At 38.8% G+C, this 11465-nt stretch overlaps 1 protein-coding gene across 4 annotated transcripts in view; it reads left to right on the top strand.

Annotated features, from left to right (window-relative positions):
• The window catches only part of sptbn2 (spectrin, beta, non-erythrocytic 2), a 51085-nt gene that overhangs the window by 21488 nt on the left and 18132 nt on the right, over positions 1–11465 (top strand). For 2 of the 4 annotated variants that reach the window (XM_028594795.1, XM_028594794.1), the window contains exon 3: positions 11142–11293. In XM_028594795.1, the coding sequence (XP_028450596.1) occupies positions 11142–11293 (152 nt within the window). Of the gene's footprint in view, positions 1–657; positions 1330–4564; positions 4659–11141; positions 11294–11465 lie in introns of those variants that run through there. The other 2 variants (XM_028594796.1, XM_028594797.1) reach the window with 2 other exon arrangements.

Here is an 11465-nt window from a genome sequence, read left to right as displayed (position 1 = left end):
TGGAAGCAAATAATTGTTTTGTAACTTTCAAATCTCAGCACAATTTAAAATAAAAGTCAATTTTCCTTCGTTGTTTGCATGCAAACAATCACTTAATTTGACTGTGGAAAAACAATCAACCATATTAAATATTTAACAAGATGCTAATCTAGTAAGAAATAAAATGTGTGATTGCAGTGTAGTTCTATAATTGTTTTAGATGGGTAATGACTTACTTCCACCCCCATGCCTGTCTAACCATCTGCCTGACAAACGAATGCACAAGTTCATAATTTCAAATCTTGTTCAGACAGGAAAGAGCTTGTTGTGTTACTGAGACGTTCTCAACAACTTCCTTCCTGTCTTAACGCCTTATCATACGGCAGAACCCGTAAACAGAAAAATGGAGAAAAAATCTTGTCTTAGAGAGTAAAAGAAATAAGAACTACGCAGCAAGACCACAGGATAAGTAGGTGATGTACCTTCTTGGCAGGCCACACCCCATTGCTCCCTGGAATTAAGGTAGAGTTGACTAATCCGCTTCAAGCAACGCTGAGCAGGAACTCTAATGGTTTAGTCCACCTCTACACCTCCTCCCTGCCCTCATCCTGCTACTGTGTTCTTCCTTTGTGCTCCTCCCTCAAACACACCTTATGCAAATGACACCATTTTCAGAAGGCACAGCAGGCTTTGTTTACCCAGCTATCCGACTGCAGCCGGTTAGCCTGCTCTGCTGCGCTCTGCTCCAGCAAATGCGTGTTCAGAGTTTGGAGGGAAGGAATAGTCAGTTGTGAACCTCAAGGGAGTGCTACCAAAAGTTTTTACTTTGCACAGAGGCCACAAGTGTGGTGAAATTCTTCACAAGAGGAGGTGAAACAAGAGAACATTTTGTTCTTGAGTTTTGTTTGAAATGATTCTTTGGGGAAAAAAACTCCACCGTTGCACTGCTGTTTTTTAATTGGACAAAGTGGGACATACACTGGAAGAAGAAAAAAATAGGCGGCAACATTTTTAAGCTAGTGTTGTGCTTTACTGAGGCACAGCATTGAGGGAATCTAAAAGAGGACAAACCAAGGCATTTTGGATATACAAAACCTTTATCTTCTGGAGAACCATCTCAAGGATTTGATACAGTTTTAGTGGGAAAGGTTGCCTCCGCTGTGCTATGCAGGAGAACTCCCATTCACTCTGTATCTGAGAGGAATATTTAGGAGAGAGATCCAAAAAAAAAAAAAAAAAAGGCCATGGAGTTGGGCCGCAGGGACCGAGAGCCCTGCTTGTCCCCTGCAGCATTTGTTAATCAGGTGCAATACTCTAACATTCTGGAGGGAAGGTTTAAACAGCTGCAAGGTAAGAGTTAAATTGACCTGTCGATATAGTTGAAAGGAAAATTTCATTCTGTTTAGAAATTTGTAATATACCTTTTTATCCAATGGTTTGTTTTGGTTGGCTAAAGCCAATACGTTTTGAATTTTATTGACGTCACAGGTTAGAGCCTCAAATTCTTTGGTGTGTGGCTTATGGAAAAAGTTGTTAATGTAAAACGTTAAGACTGTCTTGGAGTGAAAGGTGTTACCCTTTAACACACATCCTGTTGTTTGTTGAAATATTGAGTAGAATTGGACTATTTGACTAGTGCTATAGTGGTAGTCCTACAGCAGGTGCTCTGGGTTGTAAATGAGTCCCTAGCAATAGCTCAGCATTTTTCTGTCATAAGTGATTTTAAATATGAGAGGTTGAAGAGACTCTTCTCAATTTGGTACTATTTAGTGCTCAATGATGAGAGAATCTAAGAGAGCCATAGTAGACACACAGTAGACTTTAGCTCAGCTCTAAAGCAGGCAGTCTGGCACCTGATCACTGGGCCACCTGTCCTTTCTCTTATCTTATTACAATGTGCGGCTCTGTCTCTGGCTAAAGCCTGTCAGGTCCTGCAAACAGAAATCACAGAGGCCAGTGGTTGTGACATAGGACTTTAGAAAATGATGTGGGACTAAAGTGCAATCCCCCCTAAAACGTAGTCTAAAACTTGGTAGGTGATTCATTTTAAGGGAATCCTGTAACTCCTCTCAGTTTCTGAACTAACATCTGTACATTCTTATGTTAAATGGAAGTAATGTTAAACCCTCTTTTAGGCTGTGTGAAGGTTTTTGTTTGATCGCCATGTGTTCCTGTTAGAATGATGTATTACCATGTGGCCTTATCCTGTGAGCTTTAGTCACAGGCCACAAGATAAAGTATTTGCACTAGCTGAGTACAGGCTATATTGTATGAAACTAGCATTGAGTCAGTGGTGCACATGAAGAGCACATTGTTTTGCTAGTTTCCGGTCCCTCCCCTGGTTGCTGTCTGGAACCGAGAGCAGTCTTTAGAATTTACTTGAGGGGCATGTCTACTTTTGAATGTTTGACATTCTTGTAGTGGACCAACAATATTTCACCTCCAATATTAAGCAATATCTTCATTGCCACTGAGGAAAAGATTTGGTCTGCTAAAAGAACACGCATGTGTCTGTAAAATTATGACTGAATATAAAAAAATGTCCACACCTCCACAGTGACGGCATCAATGCTCTTGACTAGAGAAAAGACCCACAGAAGAGAAAGTATTTTCTACTCTAATGCATATACAAGATTTACAACACTGTCACATTTAGCTGTGCAACCTCACGCACAAAGAAGCTAAGGGTACAACTTTTTTCAGAAAACCTTTAACTCATTGTGTAATTTTGAGGGGTTAGTGATCAGTCACCAGATTTACGCTGACAGGATTTATTCACACTTCCCTACAACAAGAATATTGTGAAATGAGGTTCATTTAAACCGGAACTCTATTTATGAATATATATGTATAGAGGAATTAAGATGACAGGTGTATGATACATTTTATGTTCTTTGCTGGTCCTCTCTATGCATGATTATGTTCTGGATGGAGTTTCTCTAAATATACTCACACACACACATACTCAGACACACAAACACATTTTGGCAACACCCACTTGTATTTCCAGTTTGACTACCCTTGAGGCTCATTCTTTGTTTAACTCCCGATGAACTAGAAGATGCAATAGTTTGGTATCCACATTACACAAATGGAAACATTCAGAAAATTGTTTTGTATGCATGCAGACCATACGTTATTTTTGCATTTATCTGACCTTAATGTGGTTTGTGCAAGGTCACTGGTCCCCAACTTTTATTTTTGGGCTAAGATTTTCTCTCAAACCATACAATTGATTTCTATGTGAAGATTTTAACATCTTACTGGGGGACTTGTGCTGAAATATTTGAAGAAATAAAACCTATCTTAGTCATTTTTACTGGCTGAAATTGGTAAAGGACGATTTTCAGGACCTATACCAGTCAAAAGCACTGAACACATCTAGCATTACCTCACTCAGTGGTGAATGATAAGTAACTAAATAACTATGGCCAAGGTAGACAGGTTTAATGGAACACTGGGCCACATGGTTAAATTGAAGTGAGAGGAAAAATCTTAATCTTTGTGCCATGGAAAAATCTTTATTGACAGATGGAGGGACAGTTTTTTTTTTTTTTTTTTTTTTTTTCACCCACCCTCACATTATACTTTAACCCATAAAATCATTCATGACTAATTAAGAGAATACAGTTTATTTCGAACCTCTGCATTTTCTAGTAGCCCAAATCACACTATGCACATTAAATTGCGCAATCTTACACCTCATGTGTGTAAAATGCAATAGAAATATTCCTTGTAATAGTTCGTATTGCCTAAAACTTTATTTCAGTCTGTTACGTTAGATTACAGGATCACTGTTCTGGCTACCTGCACCCTCTTGGTCAACTGCTCTGGACTTTAGTTTGGACTGTCACTCAGCAGATATTAGCAGTGCAAATAGACACTGCTTTGACACCACTAGAAGTTTAAAAAAACACCGAAAAAAAGTGTCCAAACGAAGTCTGCAGCTCTTACGGTTTTTGTACTGAATTGACTGATTTCACACTTTAGTGTCTAGTTGTGTACTGTCAATTCTACCTCTACAGTCCTTTTTTCCTCAGGTAATTTGGGTCTGACATTTCGGTCTGTAACGTCAAATTGCAACAAAGAAGTGACCAAGGCTAGTTTGTTCTTTTTTAGTGAATGCTTAGCTGTCTAGATCAGAAGCATTTTTGTTCTCATACTTTATTTAATAATCTGAATTGATATCGAAAGAGATCAATGTCAAGTTTTGGGTCAAGTTTCAAGTCTAGTGGCGCACTATGAATTGAATGTTGTAACTTAATATTTCTAACACTCCTAGTTAAAGCTCTGACTCTAGTGGCCTCCAGCTGTAACTCAGTCACATTACCTTGGTGAGGGTTTACCATATGTAAACATACAAAATGCCTTTTTTGTTTGTACAGTTTTACCAATATTGACAGTTTCCTACTTGGAAGGGTAACAAGACAGTGCTGTGTGTGAGGCTTTAGGGCAATTATCTTGTTGACATTTCACACCCTTTTTGTGTCCAGATGTTATGGCTGAGAGGTACCTGTTTCTGTCTCTTTTCTCATGGGATTGGCCTTGGCCGGTCCCCTCCTCCCCTATCTTCCCCATTATCACCCGCAGCTGCAGATGGCACAGAGGGGCATGACCTGAAGGGCATGTGCAGTGCCTTCACTGCCTTCAGAAAGTGAAAGAGGACAAAACTGTGAGAGGTCTCTATTTTATTCACCCTGTCAGTTTTTGTCATTGTAAGAATACACCTGTTAGAATTGGGCAAAACATTGTCTTTCTATACTGCAAACTGTTAAAAGTGTAAAAAGAAGCCCTACTTTCAAAGTCTTAAAGGAAAGGCAGTTCTGCTTATCAAGAAATGTCAAAGCATATGCATCTGTAACTTCCATTTTGCTCACATTGTTTTGCACACACATGCTAACACAATTGCCCGTGTTCACAGATTGGCTTATTTATTATCATAAATAATTGGTCTATGATATGCAGGGATGCTTACTTAAACATCTGTGGGTAATACTGAGTGTAGATTTTGAATTTCCTACAGAATAATGTAAAGTTTTTTTGTTTTGTTTCTAGGTTGATGCAGACTTAGTAATACTGTGTTCATAGAACTGGTGACTTTCAATGTGTAGTAGATATTGTAACCTCTATTTGAAATGATACACAAGGATAAACACGATGGTTGCTCTCTAGAACTCACCGAATGTAGCTTTAAGTACTGTGTACATCATGTATGACTTTTCCCCCTGTTGCTGAAACATTATTTACAAATACCAACTCCTCCTACAACTACTCTAAGATGGTTTGTCCTCATTGTTTGCATTGTTCATGGCATCCATTTAGCAGTACACAAAGCCATAGTCGACTCTTAGCTCAAATCACCCACTGGTGTCAAGACAGAATGGTAACAATTTACCACAAAACGTTTGACTATCTGAGGGTTTTTCCTCACTACTGTATGTGATAAATACTTCATGAAGACAAATAACAGACTCAATTTCAGGCTGTAAGGTCGTCCTCTAATAAGTGCCTTGGGTCTACTCTGTAATCTCAGACAGCAAAACAGTTGGAAGCTGATGGTTGAGAAATGGATTCTTAAGCCTTAGTTTTTCGTTTCAGTTACGGAGTATAAGAATGTAAAGCACTTGTGCTCTATATATTAAGTTTATTATTACTAAACATATGTCAAACTTGGCAGATATAAAGTGCCAAACTACAAAGTCCATGAGTGCATACATACTGTAGACATGCGTACATACTCACATAGGTTTTTGTTCTAGCCAAGTAAGAGCAGAGCAGAAAGCGAGAGAAAAGTCAGATTCTCGGTGATGAGCACCTCTCTCTGCATCCTTTGGCACCATACCATAATTTTGTCTGTGGGAATGTCCATGAGAAGGTCATTAAAGAAGATTTAAAGCAGACCGATTTTTTTTTTTTAATGGAAGCAGTTTGCTCATTGTTTCTGTGGGCAGGGTGACCAGATGCACTCATTACACAAGCTCTGTGTGGGTGAGAGACCGGATGTCAAGAGTTTAAGAAGTCAAGGGCATTTCAACCCAGCTAGAAACCAGGAATGACTAGGGAGGAAAACATGACCTGGGCAGGACATAAACAAGGTGAAATTGTTGGCAGCACTTAAGGATTATTAGTCCGTGCTGAGTCCAGCACTATTGCATTTTCTTAAGCTCTTCCGAAAGCTTCCTATATGTTTGGGAGTCAGGAAATAATCTTACAGTAGTCTAGCCTGTTTGACAGTGAATGCTTAGGTAAATGAAAACCGGACAAAATCTGCTGTATGAATTTGTTATTGTTTGAAGTGCTTACTATGGTAAGCTATTTTCCAAACAGTTCCAGGAAAGTGGCTGCATTGCATTTGCAGTTTTTCCTTTTAATAGATGTGTTGGCCCAGCGATTTATTGTTCGTGTTGTCAGTCTCCATTTTATCACCAAATATAATCTTAGCCTCTATGAGCCACACAGACAGGATTATGTCTGGCGGCATATTTCATCAGATTACCTGAAGAGAATCAACGTTATCAACTGCCAAAGTTTGTTTGGGGGTTAAATAGGAAAGCAGCAGCAAGCTAAACCCCAGTACCTTTAACAGTAAAGAGGACACTGGCCCCCTCTCTCCCCCGCCTTGACATTTACTTAAAGCTTACTACCAGGAACAAACATGTTCAAAGTGACTGGACATGCCCAAATATGCGTTTGAAACATTCAATGATGCCTCTAAACACTAGTTCTGATCTGCCATTAGTAAACAATGGTGAAAACATGCCATAGAAAATTCTAATCGCTTGTTTTTCAATATTACACAAAAACAGGCTCAAGAAAGACAGGTAGAGAGCTCCAGGATAGTCAGAGGAGTTTTAAAACGGTTTTGAATGCGCATTTCTGTGAAATTCAAATAAGAATATATTTATTTCTAGTCCCAGGATGCTTTTTACATGGTTTCCGCAGGGTCTTAAAAAATCTAGAATTTCCAAATCTAAATTTTAAGCCTTTAAAAAGTCTTAAATTCGCTCGAACATTTTGTTCTAGATCTTTACATTTATTAAACCGGTCTAAATGTTCTCATTTAAATGCTCCCGTAGAGCTTTATAATGTTTTTATTTATTTATTTCGTGGTGTTGTAGTTCTTTCTTTACCTACTGTAAATATAATTTGCTGCATTACGACTACAAATGAGAGCAACATGCAACTTGTACTGCAACCGAGTGCAAGGCTGTGTCTCTTTCGGAACGGATTTAATTCTTTAAATTCTTACTTGGCTTGCTCATATTTTCCCACTAGTCTCTCTTGTCCTTTTTATTGTGGAATTGTGTAACAATGTTGGCAGGCTCTGCAGGTATTTTGCATGACGTAAAACTTCTGACAACATACAGGAGGCCTAGTCTTGGTTTCTTTTTTCACCTTCAGCCATCAGGGTACTCTGTTTAAAATAATTAAGCTTTCGGTTGCTGAGCATTCTTACAGGTTAGTAAAAAATAATAAACCATTTAGATGTGGATGTACACGGATCCTTACAGTTGACCTATCCTCCCATGCAATACCATCCACAAATGTCATTGTTGGAGAAAACAGCTGCACCAGTTTTGCCCTTATCCACCGTAGGCACAACTGATGACAAGTTTGTTTTTGCTTGCTATAATGAGCAAACATGCCAGGCGCTGATGTCTGTGTTTGTCTGTCTTGTGTTCTTGTTCAGTAGCCTTGTTATTAGCAGCTCAGCACCAGTAGGGTTGCAGCATTTCTTCTTTAGGAACCCTGCCCACTGCCTCCTCCTCAGTGCTGGGTGCTGTTACAACATGACCAAGCCTCGGGAGGAATGTAGGCTCCTACACTGTACCTCACCTGCCATAGTAATCCACCTCTGCTGGCTCATTGAACATCTTCAAATTGCTTCATGGTCCTTTTTTAATAATGGAATAATCTGTTAGTGTGGTGCATGGGATAGATACGAAGAGAAACAAAGCAGGTTTAGTGAGAGTCTTGGGTTTGAAAGTTAAAATGAGAATATGATAAAGTTGGTAAGACCCAAAAACTCCAACCAGCACATCCTTTTACAGTGTGTAGAGGACCAACCAGGGCTAAACTAAAGCAGGGTTGTTTGACCGATACTCGCTGTTTGAGTGTGATGCCATAGCACTCTCTTGTTTGTTTGATATCTTTGAGTTTAGGTAAACCAAGGAAAGCACACGTCCAGGAGACAAGAGGGCTGATAGCTGCGATAGCAGAGAAAAAAAAACCTGTTTTGGCCACAGCTCCAGCCCTCCAAATATGCCTGTGGGCCATGACTATAGTTACCTGCTTTGAATTAACATACCAACATTGTCTTTAAATGTTATATTTCTATAACAAAAACTTATTATATATATTTGTGCTGAATCTGGAGATTTTAAAAGACAAGACAATGCATTGTTGAGGGCTTTTTCGTAAAATCTGGTGAGACATAATCAGTAAATGTTACTTTACTCTATGTAAAGTAACAGTTCTCAGTTAAAGTAACCATTCTCATGCTTCTGCAGTCTTGTGTGAGAGAGACACAAGAACAAGGTATTATTTTAAAATTTAGATTGTATCTTGCTACTGTACTCTACAAGAAAACTCCCAAATAGACAGTCATGGGTATTCATACTACAAGCAGCAGGTATGTGTTACTTACTAGTTGAGGAAAAATAATGGCACACATTTTCACTTTTTTCACATTTCACATGCTTTTGCTTTGCTCTCCTACCACTTCCATGGGTCGTTCTGCTGCCCTCCGCTCTGGTGCAAAGCATGGACAGCCAAACCTTAAACTGATGCTTTCTTCTCCTACCACTTCAATGTATCATTCTGCTGCCACTGACTAATATTCCACTACCATTTCTTCTATTGCTGGTCAGTGCTCTTTGGCAGACGCTGCTGTCAGGAGAACAGCAACTGAAGCAAGGAAGGGCACAGTGCTTTGGCACTTTATCACTGGGGACAAAGAACACTCCACAGGTTACCTTTTTATACCTGAATTACAGTGAGGTCAAATACAGAGGTCATAGCTATAGGGAATTGAATATTTTAATCATGTTAAAAACATTAGCTGTCTTTTAACTTTTGTTTCAGAAAATTAATCGCAGATTGCTTTCAATTTGCTGTTAAAGCACACCTTTACGAGACGCTATCTGTATTAGGGCTGGGAAAAAAATCTTTTGATTTAAAAATCGAGTTGGTAGGTCAAATCGATTCATATTTTTTAAAAATCAATTTTTTTAGATTTTTTTTTTTTTAATCCAAATACAGTATAAATAATTTGGATGTTTAACACTCTTTGTTGCACACTGCACAGTGACTTTTCACTTAGAGAAAGGGTTTGCCTTTGCAATTTTGTTTATGTTGATGCACTTTAATTAAATACAATAAATATATATTTTTAAAATATATTTACAGTTCGCAGTTATTTTGTTTTAAATGGAAGGGGGGGAATCAAATCGTAAATCAAGTTTTTTATAAATAAAAAAAAATCACAGATTTTTTTTAGGGAAACAAATCGCCCAGCTCTAATCTGTATTACTTATTTCAAAAGAGGGCCTCTCTAGTAGAGTATAAATACCAGGGAAGCACCTTCAGCTCGCAACAGTTCAAGCGTTACGTTCTGTGGTATTACTCCATCCTAGAAAGCTTGCGTGAAATTTCAAAATCTGTTCTTTTTTTAGCTGGCAGTTGGTAGAGTGGTTATTTGCGCAACATGCTGTTTTTGGTCACCTCATTGCTCACTCTTTTTGGAGTGGCTTAGAATTAATGTATCAAACAAGACCGTGATAACTCAATAATACTTCATGAGCCACTAATTGCTCACTTTTTGTCATACTTCAATCAATTTAAATCACTTTTCAATCACACCTTAATAAAACTAATTAATTCTTATTCAGTCTCATGTATCTCTTTTGATTTGACTATATTCAACTTGCTTACTTTCACAATCTCCCACTGTAACATGAACTGCCTACATAGTTGGACCTTTTGGGTTCAGAAGTCTCAGCTTTGAATAGTGTTGCATTTGAATGTAGTTTGCAGTTGCAAGCCTGACCTACAATACAATGGGCATTTGGTGCATTCTTTGATTAGATTCTTTCCATCAAACCATGCTGTCTTGGCTTACTTAAAATATTGACCCAGTACCTAACCTCCTTAAGGCTACTGTCTGTCACATAAATTACATTTCTACCTTTGTTCTTTTTATGCAACATATGAAGCACATAAGACGTAGCTTTTGGGTTCCTGTTATATTAAGTGTATTGTGGAAAGAAGGTGTGGTGTGTATTTCACCATCAAAGATGATTTTATCCTATGGAGCTATGTGTGACAAACACTTTGAGCTTTACTATTTATGGTTTGGTTTGTTAAATGATGAATATGAAAATATGAAGGCTTTGCCATTTTGCATTGTTTTAACAGAGCCATCCATCTTCACCACCATTATATTTAATTTCATGCTGCTGAAAGTAGGCTTTGTTTTCTTTTTACTCATTATTACAGCGCTGATCCTCTGATCTATTTTCTGTCTGCTTCAGGTTTCTTTTGTGTGGGCTTGAATTGGGCGCAGTACAATGCTAGAATAGTGTTTTCTAAAGGCAGAAACCTTGTGTCCTAGAAATGAGGTCACCTTGTAAGGTGGCAGAGCAGGATTAGCTTCTTACTCCCCTGGTCCATATGTCTGAGCTGCTCTTACAGCTTAATTTATTGTGATTCTTTTTTAAGTCCTGCCCAGATAAAAGAAACCGCAAATGTCATTGCCTTTATGTGCAATTTTGCATTGTCACCTTACTCACTCTAAACTCACATCATTCGAGTAATTAGCAATGCACACGTGAGCAGAGCCATCAGTAAACTTTGGTCTGTGGAGTGAAAACCTCTCACTAAGCTGTCAATACAGTGATCCTAGAGACTTAATGGCATAGCTTATCTGTGAAATGAACTGCTCAAGACAAGGGTTTACGTCCTTATGATTTACTGTCACCTGTCTGCTCTAGGGAGTGATCAAAGTTGTTGGTGTTTGTTCAGAGCAAAATTGAGTCCTTGTAAATATTTATTTCTCTGACAGTAAAGATATTAATGCCAGTGGCATCTCAGTCAGCGGAGTTTATTGTAATCTTGGTGTATTCCAACTACAGCCCCCTCTCTCCCTGTTGTTTCCTTTGCAGATGAGCGTGAAGCAGTACAGAAGAAGACCTTCACCAAATGGGTAAACTCTCACTTAGGCCGAGTGACCTGCCGCATTGGTGACTTGTACACCGACCTACGCGATGGCCGCATGCTCATCCGCCTTCTGGAAGTGCTCTCAGGAGAACAGCTGGTCAGTATCACACAGAAGAAACCACCGCTTTCTGTCCTAGCCCTGACCCAGCCCTCAGAATGACCCTTACCCTGCACCATAAGTCAGGAGGAAAGAGAAATCATGCGCTCTGTTTCTTCTTTCTTTTAGTGTGATTTACTTCTCTCTTTTTGAAATCTTACCGTCCTGTACC

The sequence above is a fragment of the Perca flavescens genome, chromosome 13, assembly GCF_004354835.1.
Source record: "Perca flavescens isolate YP-PL-M2 chromosome 13, PFLA_1.0, whole genome shotgun sequence".
Lineage (NCBI taxonomy): Eukaryota > Metazoa > Chordata > Actinopteri > Perciformes > Percidae > Perca > Perca flavescens.
This window is presented reverse-complemented; position numbering and strand designations above follow the sequence as displayed.